The sequence below is a fragment of the Sceloporus occidentalis genome, unplaced genomic scaffold, assembly GCF_023333645.1.
Source record: "Sceloporus occidentalis isolate IW3139 unplaced genomic scaffold, rSceOcc1.0.p SCAF_42, whole genome shotgun sequence".
NCBI lineage: Eukaryota > Metazoa > Chordata > Lepidosauria > Squamata > Phrynosomatidae > Sceloporus > Sceloporus occidentalis.
Window position 1 is genome coordinate 981,112 of NW_028317022.1, and position 25,453 is coordinate 1,006,564.

Here is a 25,453-nt window from a genome sequence, read left to right on the forward strand (position 1 = left end):
CAATGAGAAATCGAGAACATCTATTTCTCAAGACCAGACACCAGCAGCATAACACTTCAGACACTTGTTTGCATCACGATCTGCTTTGTACTACAATGTGTTAAAATGATGTAAAGTAATAATCCTTTAAAAAATAAACATGTTAATATTTTATTTTTATAATTTAACAAAATGCAGAATCAATATTCTGCCATCAAGAGCATCAATTCTTCTAGGTACACTTGCACACAGTTTTTTAAGGAGCTTGGTAGGCAGATTGTTCCAAACATCTTGAAGAACTTAAGAGCCTCAGTTGCTTCTCTCTGGCTTTCCTAGACAGAATCAATGATGTTGTGATCAGTGCTCTGTGGAAGTCATATCATCACTTTCAAGACTCCTTGTCCTTCTTTATGCTGAAGATAGTTCTTAATGACTTTGGCTGTGTGTTTGGGGTCCTGGGAGCCAAGGATGGCAGCAGATGCCATCACTTCGAGCAAAGAGCACACCCTCCAATTCATCCCAAAAGTGTTCAATGGCCCTAAGGGCAGGGTTCTGTGTACCAAACTTGTCAAACAATGTGCTGATGCACCTTGCTTTGTGCACAGGTGAACACTCATGCTGGAACAAGAAAAGGGCCTTCTCCAAACTGGACGCCACAAGGTTAGAAGCATCCAGTTGTCTACAAGCATTTACATTACGCTTCACTGTGGTCTATCCCAAAGCCTGAACAAAAGCCCCAGACCATTATCCCTGCACCATACTACTAAAGCAACATTTAAGTGGTTTAAGAAGAAATGTTTAAAATGTCTTTGAATGGCCTAGTCAAAGCCCAGACCTCAATCCAACTGAGAGTCTGTGGTATGACTTATAGATTGGTGTACACCAGCGGAACACATCAAACTTAGACCAAAGAAGTTGGAGCAGTTTTGCCTTAAAGGATGGGCAAAAATCCTAGTGACTAGATGTACCAACCTTATAGAGACATACCCTAAGAGACTTGCAGCTGCAATTGCTACAAGAGGTGGCTCTACTTTGACTTGGAAGGGTGGGGAGGTTGGTCATAAACGCTCAATTTTCCTGGGTTTTTGTGTCTTATTTGTTTGTAATGTTGTATAAATCAAATTATACAAACCACCAACAAATCTATTTTAATTCCAGGTGGTAGTGCAACAAAATAGGGAAAATGCCTTCAGTCCCCTATAGATGTACCGGTACGTCCATAAAACGCATCTCAAGAAAGCCCTATGGCCATATTACAGAAATATATACTTTTGTCGGTATTTTTGTTTAAAATTAGAGTTGCAATCCAATCATACCTAATGTAAAAAGCATACGGCTTTTTAAAGAATGATGTACACCTTATAGTATGTTCCCTATATGCTGGGAAAGTATGGAAATTCTATATAAATTTGTGAAATCAGAACACCTGAATTGATAAACTTGGAGGGGATTTTCCATCACTTTACCTTTTTGTGAGGATTCAGGGGGGAAAATATATATATATAAAAAATAGTTTTATTTCTAATATCGCTAGTTTTTACTACATTTCTCATTCTAAATTTTCAGCAAATTATCTAACTATGGTATCAAAAGAAAACCCTCTCTCTCTCCTTGAAAAAACAATATATAGTTTACCTGAGTAAACTATTCTCAGGAAAGGGGAATAATCCCTGAAACAACTTGGCGTAAAAATGGCAAAATTGCTCCGGGACTTAAGGTACAAAAACCCCCGGGTACTGAAGGGGTTAAAAATGAACTTGGTAGTTTATTTTGAGCGTTTGTTATAGTTGCTATATTTGTTGTTTACAATCAGAACAAAGCCCACCCATTTACAGGATAAAATGTGGGAGGACAAGCTTCTTTGGACTTTAGTAAACAAACAGAATCCTCTCACTGATCAACATACCTTTCTCTTGAAGAAGAGTAATGTGCGTACTTAAGGTAGAAATGAGGCTTTGTAAACAAGCAATAATCATAACTAGAAGCATTCCAGTAAATGTGAGTCTCTGGTATACTCAAGCACCATGACACTTGCTTTGAAAGCAACACGTATAGCTATGAAAAGCTGAGTCTCGTCTGGTCATGTCTATTGACGTCAGTGAACAGCACTATAATGACATTTATGTTTACCAGATAGACAATGAGGCAGATTCCTGAAAAACCAGGTTAATAGAATGGCCAAGATGCTGCTCAATGAAGCGGACAAAATGCACTTTCATTACCTTCTGTGAGAAACTAGCCCTAACCTGCTGCCTCTAGAAATCTATAAACTGATTGCTAAATCCTTTATTTTTATTTTTTATATAGTAAGTTTTTATTGGAGAGTTTTGATTAAAGATTTTTTTTGTTGCATGTATATCAAACTCTGTTGCAGAATAAAGAAATGTGTTGGTTAATGACAAAGATATTACACGGTCAAGGGGACACCGAGATCATTTCATTCTATGTGACCTTAATACTCCGTTTACAGAGTAAATACATCATAATGCCAAAAATACCACACGCGAAGATAAAAGGAACAAAATTATGAGAAAGTGTAAAAGAAAACCAAAGGAAAAACTAAAGTATAACAAAAACAACCATTATGATGAAAGTTGTGTATGTTTTCAGATATTTAAGGATTGATCCTAAACACGAGTATGGATAAATTATACTTCCAAGGAGTGTAGTCATTGCTGCGATATGAGGTGGTTTATCTATGTATATGTGTCATCTTTATTCTAACCCTCAACTTAATGATATTTGTTGAAGTATAGCTAAGGATAATGAATTGATTTTATGAATATGTTATTTATTTCTTTTAATCAGTGGCGTTGCCCCCCCAGGTTATTCCTTGCCCCCCCTGTTTCCCCCCCACCGAATTTGTAATCACCCAGGACAGTCGCTAGCAGTCCCAGTCAGGTGCTAACGACGGCACCATGCCGTCACTAGCACTATCTTACCTTGATGGAGGTCTGTGGACCTCCATCACCACCTACCCCGGCGATCCACTCGATCTGCCCGGTGACGTCTCGCGCAATGACGCGATGACGTCACCGCGCAACTTTATTAACAACTGACAATTGTCAGTTAAAGAGGTATGGGGGCATGCTGCTTAGATGCCTGTATCTCAGGCATCTAAGCAGCTACATACCCCCAACATATACCATTGGAAAAGTAATCGCCTCACCTTTCCAACGGTATATAGATTGTAAAAAAAGAATAAAAAATATTAAGTTATTTAAACATAAACTACTTTAACTTTAAAAAAAAACAACGTTTAAGTATTCTAGCTAAATGATCACTGTGGTAGCCAATGTTACCACAGCGATCATATAGCTATAAAAAGTCACATTCCCTTTTTAAAAATGGCCGATACTAATTTTTAATCCTATGATCCCTTTGATCATGGGGTTAAATTTAGCCAACGGTAGAGGGAGGCAATTTTTGAAATCCTGATGAACTGCAAATATTATTCAAATCAGGCATTTCGCCTGTGCGGTACGTGAGTAACCATATCATCCCTGGAGCGCCTTGCATTTTTAATGCAAAACTTATTTTTGCTGTAAAAGTGATTTTTTTTTCTCCCTTTACCATCATTTCTTTGGGATTGTAAGGGAAAAGAGTGGTGTGTGCTACTGTGAGTAAATGTATGGAAAGAATGGCGTGTGCTTCTGTGAGTGAATGGAGATATGAAAGGCATGTGAATGATCAGTAATTAGGGTTGAAGCCTTGACGTGGCATTACTGCTCACGTGGGAAGTTAAATTATGGCACAAAAAGTACACATTTGCAAAAACGACATCCCTTGGCGCATCAAATGAGGGGCTGCATGTGTTTCTAGTACAAACCTGGAGTGCGCAAGACACAAATTAACATGTCGTTATGGTTAGAAAAAAATTTTTTTCAAGCCAAAGCGACATATTCCATCATTATTTGTGCACTCAACTTTTGTCCTAGAAATACATGTAGCCCCTCATTTGAAGCTCCAAGGGGTGTAGTTTCTTAAAATGGATGAATTGTCTGAATGAGGGAGAGCATGAGTTAATATGTGGATGATTTGTCTGAATGAGGGAGAGCATTAGTTAATGTGATTGTGTGTGTCATAGATGTATAATTGTGGAAGGGCAAAGATGGCACTAGCAGGATGTTTGAGCCTTGGGGACCAAGATGGCACAGGCAGGGTGTATATGGGACAAAGATGGCACAGGCAGGGTGTATATGGGACAAAGATGGCAAATCTTATGTGTGTTATCTGGGTGCTGGCCAGGTTCTATGTGGGCAGCGTGGTTGGGGTGTGCAACCTGTGATCTATCCCTGTAATTTAGGGGGTTTTAAATATACCTTTAATGCCGTGTTTTTATGTGAACCTGCAAATACAGGGTTTGTCTTGTCTTGTTCAGTTGATTAATACCTGCAATGCTGTTTCCATGTATTGATTTGATCTATACCTGCAATGCTACATTTCATATATTATTATTGTATACCTGCAAATACAGGATTTGTATGTCTGATTCTGTTTATTTTACCTTCAGTGCTGAGATCACAAGTGAATTTCAATTGATCTATACATGCAAAGCTGGGTTTGTGTGTTAATGTGTTGATCTATACCTGCTATCGGCAGCAGGGTCTAATATTTATATATATATTTATATATATATCGGCAGCAGGGACTAATATTAGGCCCTGAAATCATTTAGTGGAAAAGTTAAGGTATTGTGTTGTTTAAAGGATTTCAAGGATTAGTCGTACTAAATTGTGGCTTCAGGCTTCCCATGTTGAATGATCAAGTATTGTATTGTCCAATAACAAAAGTATCATTCCATAGCACATTACTTTTGGCAATATATATATATATATATATGTGTGTGTGTGTGTGTTTTTTCAGTGGTATGATTTAATGGTGGAAATTATTAATGCCCCCCCAGTTTGACTGTGGTATCTTGTGTGCCCCCCCTATATATTGTTTCTAGAGTCGCCACTGCTTTTAATCATGCTCCTTTGATGGAAAGTTTTCCCATATTTTATTGAAAGTGCTCATTGTCCGGTTGCCCATATGAAAAGCCAGTTCCATTTTTCTAGTTTTTCTAGGATTGCTAAATCCTTTAAGAGGGTACATGTATATGTGTATGTATATACAGATCAGACCACCACAACGTTTAAGAGGAATTTTAGACCATTCTTCCTTACAGAACTGCTTAAGCTCAACCATATTCTTATGATATCTGGTGCTCTCTTGAGGTCATTCCACAGCATGTCTAATGGATTGAGGTCTTGGCTCGGACTGGACCAGTCCAAATGGAGGATATTCTTTTTTAAGAAATTCTGTATTGGCTTTACTTCAATGTTAAGGGTCATTGTCCTGCTGCATCACAAAAACATTTACTGAGCTTTAGCTAGCGGCTAGCCATCCTGACATATGATATTTGATACCTTGATAAACTTGGTAACGCTGTCCAGGCCCTGAGGCAGCAAAGCGGTTCCAAATCATGATGCACCCTCCATCATACTTCACCATTGGGATGGTGCTTTCATGTTGGTATGCATTGTTCTTTTTACGCCAAAAGTAGTCCTGCGTCTTCCCCCCAAACTATTTAACCTTAGTTTCATCAGCCCAAACACGTTTCACAATAGTGTTCTGGACTGTCAAGTTGCACAGTAATGTTTTTTTTGGAAAGCAGCGACTTCCTCACTGGTGTCCTGCCGTGGACTCCAAGCCTCCTCAATGTTTTGTGTGTGGAATACTCATGAACAGGGATGTTAACCAGTTATATTGATCCCTTCAAGCATTTAGCTGTTACTCTAGTGTTATTTTTTTACCTCTTTGAGCATTCTGTGTTGTGCCCTTGGAGTCATTTGGCTGGGCGCCCAATTCTAGGGAGAGTAGCAACATTACTAAACCATCTCAATTTATAAACAATTTATCTAACTGTGGACTAATAAATATGTCCACATATTTCAATGAAGGGTCCAGTTGGAAGAAATTATACAATCAATTGAGTATTGAGAGTCTTTCTACACAAAGGCATGTCAATGTCCCTTTTGCTGTATGGGTCTGTCTTGTTAACTAGTTACATCTATACATTGCATAAGATGTATTACACTATATATGGATTTTGTATTCTCTTTTTCTATGAGTCTGTTAGGATTTTGATTTTGTTGATATGCAAATCAACAATTCTCTATTGTAGTTCTGAGGAATGGCTAAAATCAGCAGATGCCTTTTGAAAATAGCAAAGTCAATGTATTTTTTTATGTCAAAGTAGCTCTAAAACAGCTCCAATCCCATTTCATTGAGTGGACAGGTTTGGTAACTCCAGACTCCAATATGTTTTTGTTGAAGTGATTAGCCTAGGGGGTCATATACTTTTTCCAACCCGCAGTTTAAATGTTTGAATTATTTATGATATTATATTATGATTATTTAAGAACAATACAATAATTTCTGTGTTATTAGTTAAAACTGATTGTGTATGGGGACCCACCCTGTAAAATTCACCAATGCTCTGCTTATTCCATAGCTGAAAAGTTCCAAACTGGCATTAATATCAGCACAAAAACCGTGCAGCAGGAGATTCATGGAATGGGTTTCTATGGCCGAGCAACTACATGCAAGCCTCACATCACCAAGTACAGTGGCAAGTGTCGGATCGAGTAGTATAAAGCATGGAGCACTGGAAACATGTTCTGTGGAGTGACAAATCAAGCTTCTTTGTTTGGCAGCCTGATGGACAAGTCTGGGTTTGGCGGATGCCAGGAGAACGTTACCTGCCTGACTGCATTGTGCCAACTATAAAATTTGGTGGAGCAGGGATTATGGTATGGGGGTGTTTCTTAGGGTTTGAGCTAAGCCCCTTATTGCAGTGAAGGGGAATCTTAATGCTTCAGCATACCAAGACATTTTGGACAATGCTATGCTTCCAACTTTAGGGAAGGCCCTTTTCTATTACAGCATGACTGTGCCCCAGTACACACAACAAGGTCTATAAAGACCTTGGATGGATGAGTTTGGTGAGGAAGAACGTGATGCTCCCGCACAGAGCCCTCATCAAACATCAGTGTCTGACCTCACAATTGCTCTACTGCAGGGGTGTCCAACCTGCGGCGCTCCAGCTGCTGCAGGAATACATCTATAATGCTCTTTCAGCTAAGGGGCTGGCTGAGGAGTATGGGAAATGTAGTCCTGCTCTACTGGATAAATTGGCAAAATTCCCACAGAAACACTTTAAAAGTCCTTTCCAGAAGAGTTGAAGTTACTGCTGGGGGGGAGGGCAACTACATTGTAATGTCTATGTATTTAGAATATGATGTCATCAAAATTCCCATTAGTGTAATGGTCAGGTGTCCCAATACTTTTGTCCATATAGTGTAATACAAAAGTAAGAGCAAAAGAGCTCACCATATCTTTTTTTAACAAAAATTTTTTTAATTCATAAACATGTGAATGAATGGTCTTTTTTTATAAAACCTACATGCTGATCTTTAAAAAGTGAAAAATCTACTTATAAAGCACAGCACAGACACCGGAAGTGTCCGTAGACACTGTCATATCCTCATTGTCGGATGTATATGCATGTGTATACATTTTACCCTTTAATGGCAATGTTTTTTTGATATCCTAGCGAGCAGAGCTTTTCCATGAGGAGATCACTGATCTCCCCAAATAGTCCAGTAACAACATTGTAGTGCTTTTTTGTTTGTTTTTCTTCTCTATTTTTGAAGAACTTATATTAAAGTACTCATACTGTTAATATACATTCCTCTTTAGTGGGTCTGTCAGTGACAGTAAACTGCCCCATTAAGTTATTATACTGCTATAAAGTTATATAAAAAATACACCTTAGCAAAACAAGAGATTAAAGTATAGGTATCTTCTACTATAGCAATGTCAAGAAAGAAAATTCAATGCTATCCATCATTATTTAACAAAAAAAAAATTAGATCATTCCAAGAGGGAAGACTTGAGCCATTGCTTCTTTTTTTGTTGTCTATATACTGTATATGTTAATGATTTTGTATATTTCACATAGATACATTGAAGTCACTTACCTTCTGATTTCATTTTCCAAACCAAGCAGAAAGTTCAGCCGGGTTTACGGAGCATCTCCTTGCTTGTAGCACTTTCTGCTTTCCTGCATGTAAGCGACGAGCCTTTAAGTGCTCTCTCTTTGAGGGCCGCCCTCTGGCATGGCAATGATCAGGTTGCTACGAGACAGTGTCTCATTTAAAATGACAAAGGACTTTTAATTTCAAGGAAACTGCACTGTCATAAAAAAAACAACTACCGATACAATGGCATATGGTTGACCGAGAAACATACTTGCTTTCAGAGAGCCGACCGGTTTGTTATATTGAAAATCCAGGTACAGTTGCCTGTGTAACGTAAAGTGATGTCTTCATGATAAAACAAGTATAATCAGAAGGGAAACGTAAATTTTTTTTTATCACATTTAATATTGCTAATATTATTTTTCTAGGTTGTATTCAATAAAATATATTTTATTAATATTTCCAGTTCTAGTCTGTATTATATAAATGACTAGAACTAGCTATGTATTTTCAGAATGTCTAAATTCCAAAAGTATTAACATTTTTGTTCATAAATTCTCTATTACAACATACCTGCTTAAGTCATGAATGTAGCTTAAATTTTACTAATTATGCTGTCTCTAAAAATGGGGAATAAATCTGGGCAGCGCTGCGGGGGACCTGGATCTTAGTGTAATAGTCAGACCTCATTAGAAGAAGACCCTGATTACAAGACGAGGGGTATTTTTCTGGAAAAAACCTCGTCTTATAATCAAGCAAATACGGTAAATATATTGGCAACAGGGTCTAATAAATATATTTATATATATTGGCAGCAGAGGCCAATATTAATATATATCGACAGCAGGGTCTAATATTAAAGAATGAAAAACAATTGCCAGTTCAGCTGTTAATTTGAAATCATATTTCAATCAGGGTCTTTACTTCAAAGAGATAAGTACAGATTATGTAGTTAAAGATGCATGTCTAACACACACACACATATATATATATATATATATATATATATATATATATATATAGTGTATATGTAGTGTTTTATAAATGCCCCCCCTTTGGTCCCTGTCCCCCCATGTGCCCCCCCCCGGAATATGGAAGCTGTAGACACCACTGAATGCTGTATGCCAACCAGAAGAGTGTTGCAGAAGTCAAGCAGGCAGTGGCGTCTCCAGGTTTCATATTTAGGGGGGGCACATGGGGGGCCAGGGACCAAAGTAGGGGGGCCAATTATAAAACGGTACATATACACTATATATATATATATATATATACACACACACGTTAGACGTGCATTTTTAACTACATAATATGCACTTATCTCTTTGAAGTAAAGACTGTGATTAAAATATGATTTCAAAATAACAGCTAAAGTGACAGTTATTTTTCATTCTTTAATATTAGCCCCTGCTGACAATATATATAAATATTAGACCCTGCTTCCGATATATATTAATATTAACCCCTGCTGCGGATATATATTAATATTAGCCCCTGCTGCGGATACATACTTATATTATACCCTGCTGCCGATATACATAGAAATTATACCCTGCTGCCAACATATATTAATATTAGCCCCTACTGCCGATATATAGTATTAGTCCCTGCAGCCAATATATATAAAATATTAGCCCCTGCAGCCAATATTTATTGATAATAGGCCCTGCAGACAATATATATTAATATTAGCCCCTGCTGCTGATATATATAAACATTAGTCCCAGCTTCCGATATATATTAATATTAGCCCCTGCAGCCAATATATATTAATATTAGACCCTGCTGCCAATATATTTGCCACACTGACTGCAGATCAGGGGAAGACAGTGAGAGTCAGTGCAGTGTTCCCTCCTTCTGACTGCACCGTGACATTGAGAGGTCCTCTCCCCTGTAATCATCCCCAGATTCCCCTCATTCACTAAACCATAGCGCTCTTTTACTTACACCCTGTAGTTCAGGTATAGATCAAATAAACAACACATGGAAACAGCACATGCAACTGAATGAGATTTAAAAAAAACTTGTATTTGCAGGTATACATAAATAATGTATGGAAACATAGCATTGCAGGTATAAACCAACAGAACACACAAACCCAGCATTGCAGGTATATATCAACTGGAAATCACATGTACACTCAGCACTGAAGGTTTAGATCAAATAATCAACACATGGAAACAGCACTCCAGGTATTGATCAACTGAATAAGACATGCAAATCCTATATTTGCAGGTAAACATTAATAATGTATGGAAATATAGCCGATACAGATGAACAGAATGACACAAAACCCAGCTTTGCAGATATAAATCAATTGGAAATTACTTATAAACTCTGCATTAAAGGTATAGATAAACCCCCCTAAATTACAGGCATAGATCACTGGTCACACACCCCAAAGCCAGCCCTGGTGTCCACACTGCCCATATAGAACCTGACCAGCACCTAAGTTACACATTATGTCAACTTTGTCCCCAAACAGCTGAACGTACGCCGTTTTTGTCCCATAAAGACCTCTCCCTCCCAATCTATCCTATCTACCCCCTCTCCCTCCCAATCTATCCTATCTACCCCCTCTCCCTCCCAATCTATCCTATCTACCACATCTCCCTCCCTATCTACCACATCTGCCTCTCTATCTACCACATCTGCCTCCCAATCTATCCTATGTACCCCCCTCTCCCTCCCAATCTATCCTATGTACCCCCCTCTCCCTCCCAATCTATCCTATCTACCCCCTCTCCCCCCCAATCAATCCTAACTATCCCCTCTCCCTCCCAATGTATCCCATCCACCCCCATCTCCCTCCCAATCTACCCCCTCTCCCTCCCAATCTATCCTTATCTACCCCTTCTCACTTCCTATCTACCTCTTCTCTCTAACCCCCTCCTAACTTTCTAACCCCCCCTTTGAAGTTCACTTACCTTGGGCTTGTCCAGCGGTGAGATCGCGAGGTCTCTGTATCCCTGGTTCTGCCGGCTTCACTGCTGGGCGCCGGATATGACGACATATACCGGCGCTCGGCTTGAAATGCCGGCACTGCGAACCAGGAAGAGGCCTCGCGGTCGCGGAGAAGAGTGAGAGGCGCCGAACGGTTGCTGAGAACTTATTCCTCAGCAACCGCTCGGCGCCTCTCACTCTCTCCTCCGGGTCTATTAAAAAAAAAAAAAAAAAGACGGCGTTTCAATTGGGGGGGCACACCGGGGGGCACAGCATGATGTAGGGGGGGCCATGGCCCCCTCTGGCCCCCCCCTGCCGACGCCACTGCAAGCAGGAAATGATAAGTGAATGAACCAGGGTTTTTGGATTCTTGGGTGAGGAATGGGCGGATGCTAGATATGTTTTTTAGGTGCAAGCGCCAGGATCTGGCGAGGGACTTAATGTGAGGGATGAAGGAGAGGTTAGAATCAAGGATGACCCAAATGGTTTCATTTTATTGTATGGAAAATAAATACAGACGCACCCTGAGCATTTGGAAAGGCAGTGCCGGAATGACAAGTGCAGACATATCTAAACACATCTGTCACCAGCGCAGCTGTCACTCAACTGGGCAAAGGAGACAATACTAATATTATACTAGGTGGGAGGAGTCACAACGCCAAGTGACGCGGAAAAAGCATGGACCAAAGCAGCTGGAGATAGGGGGGGTATACCCTCCCCTTAATTTACGGAGGTAAGCCCCTTTTTCTAACACATTGTGTGAGAGGTCATCGAGTCGGAGGCATTCAATAGGCCGGATCTCGGAGAAGGTCATATCCTATTGGTGAATCTTACAAAAGGCGTTAGCGGGCGCGGCCTCCTGTCAGCCTTGCGGGGTAGGCGGAGGATGAGGGGGCTGTCATACGAAGTGGGCGGGGCTACGCTGTCGTTGTGCCCGGTGTTATGGCGGCCGCTGCGGGCACTGTGAATGAATTCTCCGGGCGGAAGAGGAACAAAAAAGAAACCGGTGGCCCCAGCGGCAGAGACAGGTCCCGGGCCCCCAGCGCCTCCACCTCCCCCAGAACACCCGGTCCTGACTGCCCCGCCTTCTCCGCATAAGCGGAACCTGTACGTGTTTTCGTACCCGCTGCTCGCAGTCTTTTCCCTGCTTCGCTTCCTGGCCTTCCACCTCGGTCTGCTTTTCGTCTGGTGCTGCGAGACACTTTCCCGCAGGGTCATGGCGGACAAGAAGAACCCCTTGGCCCGCACGCTTACGGACTCTTCGTGCAGGACGGCAACTGCGGCTCAGGACAGACGGTCGGAAACCGATGTTGTGCGGGGCTATCACCAACAGGCCTTTCAGTATATCTCCATGGCTCTCCGTATCGACGAACAGGAGAAAGGTGAGGAGCTACACACAGTGACCCCAAACCACACACGTGACCCTGCCCTTAACCCCCTAAGGGTCCTATAGCAGCACTACACAAAGGGGTCCATTCACTTAGGGGTGAGTTTTTTTAACTCTCTTCACTGCTCATCATGAAGGGCCAGCACTAACTTGCTTAGGACTGAGCTAGTCCTGTATAATGCATACTTAAGAGTTAAGAGACGTTGAACACATCTTTCTAGTTTATCTATTCATTATACAGAGCTGGTAAAGCTCTTTCTGCAGCCCAAGCTGGGATCACCCTTCATTAACGCTTAATAACTTCCGTCAGCCCTCCCTTTAGTGGGTGATCAGCTGTCTTACTCAAAGGGTTAAATCAAGTGACATCCTTCATGGGTCATGCTCGCAGGCTCTTTAGTGTTAATGGACTTTAACGCAGCCCCTGTCAAAATTGTTTTGCCCGGTAGCCTTGCTTGGGCAGTGAAAGAGGCAGGGAGGCTGATGTGTACTCGACGTGAGAAATGCAGCTATTGTTTAATAAATAACTGTATATAGATTTGTAACAGAAGTCTAATAATATGCCACGTTCTGAAGATTTAATCAAAAAAATATATTTCTGATTAGAGTTACAACAATAATCCCGTTGTACTGCACTGTGGAATATGATGGTGCTATATATATATATATATATATATCAACCCTTTTCACTCAAAAAGAAAAAGTGCTTCTTTATTCGCTCAATTTTCACATTTCTCTGAAAGACAGCCACCTTTATGACATGTTCTAAGGGAGGATCTAAAGTATCGGTAGGACCGTGTCATGGTCTTCAGTGATGCATTTTGGCAGGTGTATCGCTACAGATGGCTTCTTGCTCCTCTCCCGCACACTCGCAGGATGCCTAGACTGCTGGCGTGTGTTCTCGCTATCAGCACATAGCCCAGCTTGTTTGGTCTGATACCAAATGAAAAAAATGTCTGTGAGTTTGTCAGGACTCCTGACTCAGTTGTGATAGTAGTTGATCGCTGCCACCTAGAAGCGATGTCCTGCTGGTTTGTTTTCCATCTCCTTAGTTGAATTTGACGGCAGATAAGAACCATTTGGCCCATTTTTCCTGATGTAAGGGATTTAAACCCCTTTCAGTCTTGGGTCAGGTCCTATAGTGAGGATAGTTTCATGTCTATTCCATGCCTGTTTAAATTCCCTCACTGTATTAGTCTGTATGAGACTGTTCCATTTATCCACCACCCTCTCGCTAAAATCCAAGCTTGCTTGAGCAGGGCTCTGTATGTACAAATAGTTATGTGATAGCCTACATATTATGTCAGGTTTGTCAAGTGCTGAGCAATATGATGTCACTATATAAATTAACTACCTATAAAACCACATGAATCACATGAAGGAAAGCTCTCTATCTTAGGAAAGAGAGGCTGACAGCTTTGAACAGGTTTTAAACTGGTTCTTGGCCTTTCTAGTCTATAGTCACAGCGAGACTTAGCCCGTCCTGTACCGTGGTTTTCTTAAAAGACAATGTGTGCTGAAACATTTTATTTTTCTCAAAGCATTCAACTTTTGTTTCTTCTGCAATTCTTTGTCACATCGACGGGCCTGTAGGCTGTGCGAGAGAGTATCCATGTCGAGAACATTTATCGCTTGTCACCACTTCTGGAGCAGCCGTATTACACCCCACCGGCCTGGTCTGATGGAGGCCCGGGCGGTGTCTTCTCTGGCCCACACATTTCGCTTTGTCGGAAAGTGATGATAATATTGTAGATTGAGTTGTCGGGGGAAACAATTTCCACTGTAACGTTGGATGTGTTGGTAAAGCCACCAGTGTGGCGGTCGCTTGGCGTTGAATCTAGCTGCGACAGGCCACGCTAGCATCCAGACTGCCTATCAGCATGCGCTTGATTAATTGCGCTGTGAGAGCAGACATCAAGCCGAGCTTGGTTGACTCTTTCATGTACATAACCACTGGTAATTTTTTGTTCTTGAGTATTTAATTTAATATTACATTAACTTCTACTGCCCCTGTGCCATTCATGTTCCTTGTGTTTTCCCCCCATCCTTTCTTATCTAAGTAGACTAGCATCCTATTCTTTTATCCTGTTTCTAAATATTGAGACATACGACACAACTACTGCACCATCTCACCTGAAGGCCTTCTCCCTCGCTGCTCCATATCTCTGGAACTCTCTACCACCAGACATTGGTCGAACTTTATCTCTCCGTAACAAAGGCAAACTAAAGAAACACCTTTTTAATTATAGAGCTACGTTAAGCAACAAACCTTCAACATATCACTTACCTCCTCCTTGTATCTGTACGTACGCCCGCCCAACAGCTGCTTAGACTGTAAGCTCTATGGAGCAGAACCTGCCTTTGCTAATATATTCATATCTATTGTACCCCAATGAAAATGTTTCTAGGCTACTTTACTTAGAATTGCACTTATTGTACTACTGCAAAGCGCAATATATAAATATATATGCACATACGTAGCTGAAATATTACATTATAGGCTACAGGAATCTAAATACTAGACATTTATTTAATGGTCCTGTTAGCAATGGGTCTGATAAGATCATTGTTATCACTGTTAAGATTTTCCGCCGGTTGCTCCATTTGGGATCAAAAGGCAATTAAGTCTCTTTAGTTCATGGCTATAGACAGACAAATCTGAGCGCCAACATAATAATAATTTAATGAGACTGAAAGATTTATAAAATCTATGACATCAATATAAAATGGCACCAAGAAAGTTAGCCGGCTTAAAAAAAAAAAAAAAAGTTGCATACATTTTCGGAACCTCAGAAGTTGCTTCTTCAGATGTAAATTTGGATTAGATCTACCAGCAGCTCTGGCACAGCGGTATTTTCGAATCCATTGTACAGCTTTGCATAATGTTTTAGTAGTTCAGAAATGAATAGTATATGTTGTGTATAATCTTAAAATAATTTACTATTGTATTAGCCTATTCTCCTAAATAAAACAATAATATAAACATTGTTCTATTATTTATGTTTGACAGTGAATAGGGCTGATAACTGTTTTAGGGATTTTTTTTGAGCACCTACACCATGCAGCACTTTTTTAATTATTATTTCTCTCCTTTTCGTGGCATATATATGTTTTTTTTTTTTTGTTTTTTGTTTTTTTAGCAGGGAAAATGTAGAAAGCGCATGTTTAGAAATTCAACTGTCTTCTGAAATGGCCACTCACTAGTAGTGTGGATGCTTATGTCAGCAGGACAAAGACAACAACAGAACCTAATGAGATGGTAAAAGTTTATCTGATATGCTTTGGCCTGTGGTGGTGATCGACTGGTAGGAATGTGCATTAGTGCGATAGCAAGTTACAGCAGCAAAGCCCTTAATATGAGAGACAACAAAAGGAGTGCACTGTAAAGCGGACAAGGTTAAAATCGACGCTTTTGCTTTACTTTTTGAGCTAGGTTTATAATTCGAATAGGCTGCTGATAACAAAGCAGCTTCAATCCTGAGATGCTTAGACATTTTTGTTTTAAATTCCCTTGATCTATGCCTTTTTGTATGCATTACCCCTCCCAGTTCAAAGTGTCTTTTTAATCCCGTCCACCACCCTTCTTCATTCATCTTTAATAATTTACTGACTTGCTTTGTCTTGCACTGCTGATTTTATAGGTTAAGATGAATCTTCGCATCCCATGAGCCTAGACTGTGTTACTGCTGGTGCCAATGCTTCTCCAAATAGATCTTTTTGTGGTTACATTTTCGGTATTGCATGCATATATATACAGGCTTCTGTTAACCCCTTCTGCAGGTCATATCCTTCATATCCTGTTGTTGACCAAAGATTCAATTTTTCAACCGCAATTTTGCAAATGAATCACGAACAGCTGATTGTTAATGAGCATTATTTAAATAGACTTTAAGTTTTAGCCAGTGTTGGCATTGGCTGTCCTATGTAGGTCTCATTATTACCATGATATCAATACCTAGAGTTCGGTTTAACATTTTTGGAAAAAATATGCTATTTGGAATGTGATCTTTTTAAACTAACAATTCTGAACTGCTGCAGCATAAAATCCATTGGATGAATGGGTAGTGGCCTCCATTCAAACGCCTGTGGCACTCAAACGCTTAAAGGTATTATTCAAAGACCCTACGAATTAAACCGATTATAGCTCTTGCAAACAGAACAAAGCAATTAAATTGTATTGTCCGTACATCTTGTGGATGATGCCATGTAAAGTCGTATCGTTAAAGTTCCGCTCCTTAGATCTTTGCAGGTTTGAAGATTAACTCCCCCACCCCAATAACTGTAAACTGGGTATGCGTTTTTGAATAGAGACCAGGAGGTGTTTGCGCGTTTTCGAGGAAATAGGCCAGGGATCAGGGATTGGCTTAATTTAATGTGCAGCTCTATGATGCTTTTTTGATAACCTTGATTTATTAGATGTACAGTAGACGTACAACTGAGGACTGCTGCTTACTGTATGTATATTTGAGCAGAGGCATAATCAAACAGTAGCCAATTTTAACCATTTTTTTTTTGGTGAGAATTCTGTGTGCTATACAAAATTATCTTCGTGGGATGCTATAGTGTCGAAGGGGCTTCCTGAGGGTCTGTGGATCGATTCTCTCAAACCCCTTCTCATAGTCGACATAGTACAATGATCTGTTCTGCATGCTCATGGTGCTTCTTGACTCTGAGCGCTTCCTGGCAATTGTGTCTAAGTCTTTCACTTTCCGCGAGCTGTTAAGGGCATTTGTCTTCCTCTTGCAAACCTGTTCTTTAGCGTCAGTCCAAAGTCTCCTTTAGTCTTGGAGTCCTTCAGAAAGCTGACATTGTCTTTCCAGTTCTTCTTTATTTTTAGTCTTGCCATCATCAGGTGATGGTCAGCCACCAAGTCTGTAATGCATACATGGTCAATCTGGGTCTCTGTTGTGCTGTCTGGTACTCGTGTGGATCTGCTTGTGAGGAAAGATGCTGGCTCCAATGACCATGATGTTGAGTGAACACATCTCTCTTTGTTCTCAGCCATCTCTCCCAGTGCATGGGTCCCCATAACTTGTTTATAGCATGTGTTTCCCTGTTCAGTTTTGGCTTTGAAGTCTCCTATAAGAATGGTGATCTTTGTCTGGAAAAGTCTGTCATAAAAGTGTTTTTTTTTTTTATTCTCACCTTCATTGTCGTTGCTTGGAGCATAGCACTGAACAATGTTCACCTCCATCCTTTTCTTTTTTGGTTCTAAGGAGTGCTGTGATGATCCTTAGGCTGGGAGTTGCACAGCCCATCAGTGGTCTCTGTGCCTGCTTGGACAACATGACTCTACAGCAATAGCTCTCTTGTCATCAGTCGTCTCTGTCCAGTTTGCCTCTATCTTGTCTCTCTAATGCCTAATAGGGTCAGGTTGTTACTCCTCTGTGCTACAACTTGTGCATACATAGTCCGCACTGTCCATGGGTCAATGTGGATCCTCCTGGTTGAAAGAAGGGTCGTCCGCTTAGTTGCTTACTACCTGGCATAATGCGTTTTTGAGTTGTAAATCCTTCTTGGCTAAAAGTTGTTTTAGTGTTTCTGTAGCATTGTTGCTAGCCCCATGCTTAACCCTCCTCCTTTACCCTGACTTTACAGTTTACCCTGGAGGGTCTCCCTGGTTGAGTTATACAATTTCTTTAGGAATCCTTTCAGTTCTGTTTAGTGGTTAGGTGTGGGCCTTCAGCTGTTGCCAGTCTGACTTTGCGAATTACAGGTTGAATAACTGTACATTCACCAATGGTTTCTGGGCCGTTTTTGAGTCAGTTTTCTATGAGAGTCCCAGCTGCTGCTTTTAGGCTTAGCTATAAACAAAAAAAAAATCATTGACTCATCACCACAGCAAAGGCAAGTGTCCTGTTTATTTATGGTTTGAAATTATTTATCGAATCATTGGATCTTTCCCTAGTTCATATTTTGTACAATGGCTGGCATACCACTGAAAGAAGACATGCGCCAAAGCCATTTTTGCTCGGTCTAAAGAAGAAAACTTCACATAACATTCCTCTTTTGAGTGAGATGTTGCATTATGCTTTGCCTTTTTAATTTATTGGTTTATGCTGCGCCATCGTAAAGGTAAATAGGCCTACAATCTAGGAGAAAATGATCACAACACTTCTGCTGGTTGCTGGGTCATGGTTGTCCTTCAGAGTTCTAAGAATAAAAGAATCCCACTGTGAAAAAAAAGTATCTGCACGTATAAAAGTAAACCTGTGAAAGAAGAAGAAGACTTTTGCACTAAAAAACCTGAAAAAATGGAGGGGCAGTATTGCATCCTGAATGTAAATACCCATAAAGATGTATATACATATCTATACATCTCATAACCCTCTTTACTCTCTGGCCTTTTATAAGGTGGATATAAAATCCATCTGTCTTTAGAGATCAGATGAGTGCAATTTACACAATAAAATGTACTGACATTGTCTAACATGTTCAAAACATGAGACTGTGGTTTGGAGGCCTTCTTGAGCATTTATGGGAAATAGGTGATTTGTTTGAACATGTGAACAATGGGACATCCAGGTGGGTTTATTTTGTTATTGTGTGCTTTGTGCTTTTTTTTTTTTTTTTTTTTTTTTTTTATTTTGAGAGTATAATTTAGCCTTAAAATTTCAGTTTAGAAAATGGTACCAAGCCATGCTTTAGTGGATAGTTCATGATTGTTTAATATTATTCATAAACTGGCCAAACTGGAAATCTTTTGACCTTTTTTATTTTTTCAATGTAAACAGATGAGAAAGAGAAAGCTGTTGAATGGTATAAGAAAGGCATTCAAGAGATGGAGAAAGGAATTGCTGTGCCAGTCACTGGGCAAGGTAAGCAAATGCATAAGGATTATCAAAATTAGTGTTTGACCTTCAGACATGCCTGTTTCATTGTACTGGAAACTTAGTTAACACTTGGTTACAGTTATTATGTGACCCATTTTGAGAGTACAACCTGGGTAACAGGTACTGTTAATCCTTGACCTGGTGTTGGTTATATTCATCCTCCAGAATAACTGGGTCCTGAAAACTGAAAAATAAGTAAATTGCATTGCTTGCATAGTATAAATGTATGCCACAATTTATTGAAAAAAAATGTTCTGTATAAAAATGATGGCTATTTACGTCAAGTTCAGAATGGCTTTTTATAGAAAAATTTTTTTTTATTATTTCTTTGTCCACATTTTAAAATGTACTTCAGTATGACTTTACATTAACCATATTGGTTTTGTTATCAAATTGCCTTGCCAAATGCTCATTACTAGAGAAGACTATCTGCATTGGGACCTGGCATGTTCTTTCCTCTCTTTCAGGCGAGCAGTATGATAGAGCCCGTCGTTTACAAGCAAAAATGACTACAAATTTGCTTATGGCAAAAGACCGTCTGCAGCTACTAGGTATTTGTTTTCTCTTCTTCAGTTCTCGAGTCTGTGCTAGAGTACTAGGAGAAGTTTTCAATGACTCATACATATTTTGAGGGCTGACTGATAAATACAATACATATAATTTGCAATACCTTATGTCCTCTAAGACTGGTCGTATCCTATGTAATCTTGAGATTCTAACACTTTTAGCTCAAGAATTATGTGCCCTTCGTGAAACGTTTGAGTTGAATAAAATACCACATGTGACATAATGAAACACGTTTTGAAATTGGTCTTGGAAAATATCTGTTGGCGATTGTGGTGTGTGTTTCTTTTGCTGCATGGCCTTAACCTGAGCATTTTAAAATCGTCCCTCGCTTGCGGAAATCACAAGAAGTTTTACCTAACGCAAAGGAGAATCCATTGTGCATTTTTTCCTTTTCTTGTTAAATGGTAGTGACATCTTGTGAATGACCATTTTCTGTTTTCTGCTCACCTTTAAAATGTTGTCTCCCGATGCAATATATAAAGAAAACATGCTTTTCCTGATGTAAAATGGATGGATTCCCCTTAGTTTTGCTTTTGCATGTGATATTTAATATTAACACACCATTTAAAAGCATGCCTCTAAATGTAAATTACATTCCATTGCAAGCCATTGGAAATGTTTGCTGCAGTATTCTGAATGCCTGTCACTTATTAAATGGTGCTCCTTTTGCCTGTAGGATTTTATAGGTAGCTTCAGCAGTGTATCGACCTTTTGGTGATGCCCTATGCCCGACCCAGGGCTGTGGTCTCGGTGTCCACCTCCTTGGCGGCCATCATCACCACAGGGCACTGGGATATGATGTAGTGTACTGATGCTCCTTGTCTTAAAGTCATGCAGCACCTTTTTTATGTCAGCTCTGCCGTCTTGCGGTGATCTGTCCCTCAGGTTACTGTTGCCCCCAAGGATGTGTTACCCTAGGCCAGAATAAACTACTAGGTAGCCCTCCAGAATTTGTGTGTATATATAATACACCTATACACACAGGTAGAGAAATATCTATATATACATAGATACGGTATATCATTCCTCCAATCTCCCCAATTTACTCATGATCTTCACCTGCAAAAATGGAACGGTGGGGTGGCTCTGCAGGACATTATTATGTCTGTGTATTGGTGTAGCAGCACGATCTCCCTGGTTGTGGTTCAAAACCAAAATTGTCTAGTACAGGGGTGTCCAAGTTTTTTCTGCAGTGGGCCACTTCATCAGCATTGTGTATAGGGCTGAAACAACGAATCGATAAAATCGATAATAATCGATAACGGAAATCGTTGTCGACGATTTCCGTTATCGATTAATCGAGTGATCGATTCGTTGTTGGCTCCTTTTACTTACCTCCGCGAGCGTTCCCTGCTTCCGCTACACGCTCTGCACTGCGTGACGGATGTGACGCGTTCCGGAGGTAAGTATTCTTCATGTATGTGCGAATCGCTCTGTGCGAGTGGCTCCGTTCGCACAGAGCGGTTCGCTCTGTGCGAGTGGCTCCGTTCGCTCTGTGCGAGTGGCTCCGTTCGCACAGAGCGGTTCGCTCTGTGCGAGTGGCTCCGTTCGCACAGAGCGGTTCGCGGGGGTGGGGGTGGGGTTTCAGGGGATGCAGGGCAGAGTGGGGGTGGGGGGGCAGGGCAGAGTGGGGGTGGGGATGCAGGGCAGGGTGTGAGTGTGGGGGCAGGGCAGGAGACTGGGTGCAGGGCAGAGTGGGGGTGGGGGTGCAGGGCAGAGTGGGAGACTGGGTGCAGGGCAGAGTGGGGGTGTGGATGCAGGGCAGGGTGTGAGTGTGGGTGCAGGGCAGAGTGGGTGCAGGGTGTGAGTGTGGGGGCAGGGTGTGAATGTGGGGGCAGGGCAGAATGTGGGGGCAGGGCTGGGTGCAGGGCAGAGTTGGAGACTGGGTGCAGGGGCACAGTGCAAAGTGCTGGGTGCAAAGTGCCAGGGCTGGGTGCAAAGTGCCAGGGCTGGGTGCAAAGTGCTGAGTGCAAAGTGCTGGGTGCAAAGTGCCAGGGCTGGGGTAAAGTGCTGAGTGCCGGGTGCAAAGTGCCGGGTGCAAAGTGCCGGGTGCAAAGTGCCAGGGGTGGGGCAAAGTGCTGGGTGCAAAGTGCCAGGGCTGGGTGCAAAGTGCTGGGTGCAAAGTGCAAAGTGCTGGGGCAAAGTTTCTTGAACAGTAATAGTCCACCTCTTTTCAGAATGTTTGGGGTTATTTTGTTTCATAAATATTGTGTTTGGGTTTTTGTACTTTGAAAATATTTTTTTTTTATTACATCATAACAAAATAAGAATGTTAATGTAAATTTTAAGTTGTTTTTTAACATCCAGTTCATTAAATTATTTTAAATAAACTAAAAATTTGCATATTGTTTTTTTTTATCCGATTAATCGATTAATCGAAAAAATAATCGGCCAACTAATCGATTATTAAAATAATCGTTAGTTGCAGCCCTAATTGTGTACGTGCGAGGGCCGCACTCATTTTATGGCCTTTAATAAAATATGCAGATTAAAATAAATTAAATGACACAAAACCTTTACTTTTCCTCTCACTGATTTCTGGGATTTCTGGGCCTACAAATTCAGGATTCTGGATAAGTAAAAATAAAATAGTTCTATTTATTTTAGGGATGCACTAAAATGAAAATTCTGGACCAAAACCGAAAATTCAGGGTTCACTTAGCCGAAACTGAAAGTGACCCCCCCCCCACACACTTTTAATAAAAGTAAGTTATGCACCAAAATTGTACAAAAAAATTATATATTATGATTGTTAACAGCAATCTCCGGCATACCCAGATTCCAGCATGTACTGGTTGGCTGGGCATTGTATTTTCTGTCCAATTTTAGTGTGTAACCACACTTTTTTATTAAAAGTAACGCACCACAATTGGACAAAAAAAATCAACAATATGACTTGGCATGATAGGAGTGTGATTGCTAACAGCAAACACACTCTTTTTATACCCAGGCAACCAGTAAATGCTGGAACCTAGGCATGATGGGACTGTGATTGCTGTTAGCAGATTGCTGTTAGATGTTAGCAATCACACTCCTATCATCCCAAGTCAGCCAATACGTGCTGGTGCAGACCCCATACTGCTGGCAGCATCAATACACAAGGGGGGCAGCTAGCCAGGTTTCAGCATGTACTGGCTGACTTGGCATGATAGGAGTGTGATTGCTAACGGCAATCACAGTCCCATCATGCCTAGGTTCCAGCACTTACACATCCATGCTATCACACACACAAATTCATTCATTCACAGATTCATTCCCTCAATCCGACATACTCATTCACACAACCTACCCCACCCCCTTACCTGCTCTACAGCTCTCGATGCCGCTCACAGACTTCAGCAGGGGGCACGGCCTCCCTCGTTCTCCCCACAGAGGAAGCAGGATTTGGTTTTATGTGGATAACTATCTCTTGTATAATATAGTATAGTTTTGGGTAGAGGGTAGAGCTTGCTCATGCCTATAGCATTCATTCTGGTATGTACATTCTTTAACCTGCTCTGCTTTTTGCCGCATCAACAGCTTACTACAGGTATGCTTTACCCACACACAGCTTTTTCAATCTTATATCATACCAATTTTACTAGGGATGCACCGATATATCGGTGGCCGAAATATATTGGCTGAGAAAGGGCATTATCGGCAAAATGCCGAAATAAAAAAAAAAATGGCCAAAAATAATCGTCCACAGGGGCCAGACTGCTTACTTGTGCGTTGCTCGCATAGTGTGCGTCTCTTGTACTGGCCATGAGAAGCAGGAACCATGTCACATGACTTTGCTCTGTTCCTTCTTCCCCTGGGGGCGGAACAGGAGAAGTTGTTTGCACAGACAGAAGCAGAAGGGCACCTGCAGAAGTCAGCGAGCGAGAGATCTGTACTTCATGAATGAGTATATGAACGTTTGTGAATGAGTAAATTAATGAGTGTGTGTGATAGCATAGATGTGTAAGTGGTGGTAGGGATAGCATGGCATAGGAAGCCTGTAATCACACTCCTATCATGCTCAGGTTCTAGCATGTACTGGGTGCCTGGGCATGATAGGAGTGTAATTGCTGTTAGATACATCCATATATTATACTGTTGTTTATTTGTTTGTTTTTTTGTCCAATGTTGGTGTGTTAACCACACTTTTATTAAAAGTAAGACAGCAAAATTGGACAATAACAATATTAATATTAATGACACTCCTATCATGCTAAGTCAGCCAGTACATGCTGGAATCTGGGTATGATCTGAGTGTGATTGCTGTTAACAATTCATAAAAAAAAAATATATTATATATATATATATATATATATATATATATATATATATATATAATATATATATATTGTTGTTTGAATTGTTTTTGTCCAATTTTGGTGTGTTTTATTTTTTTTTAAAGGTGGGGTGGTCATTTTCTGTTTTGGCTAAGAAAATCATGAATTTTCTGTTTCGGGACAGAATTTTCATTTCGGTGCATCCCTATGTTAAAATAATGTGTTTTCATTTTTCCATATGTGTGTGCCTGCTGTCTCTGCATGTGCTAACATTTATTCATGATATTTCCACAGTTGCACACAGGAATACTAACTTACAGTTGAGGTTGAAAGCTAACCTGCACCTAGGCTAAAGACAAGTGCAGGTTTTCACAGCTCCACGCATTTCGTCTAACCGTATATGCCTTAATTGACTTGCCGAAAGACATCTACGGTACTCTGTTCACATCGGAGGCAATTTTAAAACAATAGATTGCAATCATTGCAGACAGAACTCTTAGCTTTAATTCACTATATCAGAATACCAGTGGGTCAAAAGTATCAATTGTCTTAATTAAGAGTGCCTGTAGAGCCGGGGTCTGTCTGCCCTTGATACCATGGAAAAATCCAAGGCCCTTGTTTATCCTTTAGAGCAATTTACAAGCAACTACAGGTGCAACTGTAAAAACAATTGTATGCCAATATAAAAAGCATAGGACTCATCCTTAATACTTACCCCAGGGCGGGCTGTGACCGGAGAGCGCTCACAGCCGCAGCTGCACGCAGTCTTCGCCATCCGCAAGATGGCGGCGACCCGGGGAAAAAAATAATAAAGTTGAAAAAGTCTCCAGACCCTCTAGAGAACTCTGGCTCCACTTGCAGGTTGAATACAGGTACTGCATTCAACCATACAAGTCAATGGAGCCCAGCTTTCTAATCACTATGTGATTAGTAAAATATAAAAAAAAAAAAAAAAAATATTTAAAAAAAGGAAAAAAAGAAAAAGCTTAAAAAAAACATGGTAACATTTAAAAATTATTATGCTTTAGAGGAACTATCCAGTTCCAGCAAAATGTAAAAAAAAAAAAGTCCAAAAAGAGTAAAATAAATAAAATAAAACAAAGTTTATTATTATGAGCAAGTGCTAAAATTAGCGCTGTAGCTTCCCAAAAATCCTGACGTGTAAACATTTAAATAAAAGCATTTCAAATACCCAAGGGGTGTCTAATTTTAAAAAATGAATGGTTTGATGGGGTAAATTGGAGTGGCCGGGCTCAAAGATAGGGCATAGGCACAGACTGACCGAAATGGGGGAAAAAAAAGCGCACTTCCAAAATGTGGCATTTTAACCCCAAACACCCGACAAACCCATACATGTGGGGTATGACTGAACTCGGGAGATGTTCCTGAACACATATTAGGGTGTTTGATAGTGACGTATACCTGGAGCTATACATTTATACCCAAAGTACAATTTGTGTGAAAAAA

The 25,453-nt window shown here is 40.5% G+C and overlaps 1 protein-coding gene across 1 annotated transcript in view; it reads left to right on the forward strand.

Moving 5' to 3' along the window:
* The first annotated feature begins 11,913 nt into the window (after positions 1-11,913).
* The window catches only part of LOC149289854 (spastin-like), a 31,015-nt gene continuing 17,475 nt past the window's right edge, over positions 11,914-25,453 (forward strand). The window contains exons 1-3 of the mRNA XM_089490121.1: positions 11,914-12,328; positions 19,065-19,148; positions 19,631-19,714. Coding sequence (XP_089346247.1) covers positions 11,914-12,328; positions 19,065-19,148; positions 19,631-19,714 — 583 coding nt within the window. The remainder of the gene's footprint in view (positions 12,329-19,064; positions 19,149-19,630; positions 19,715-25,453) is intronic.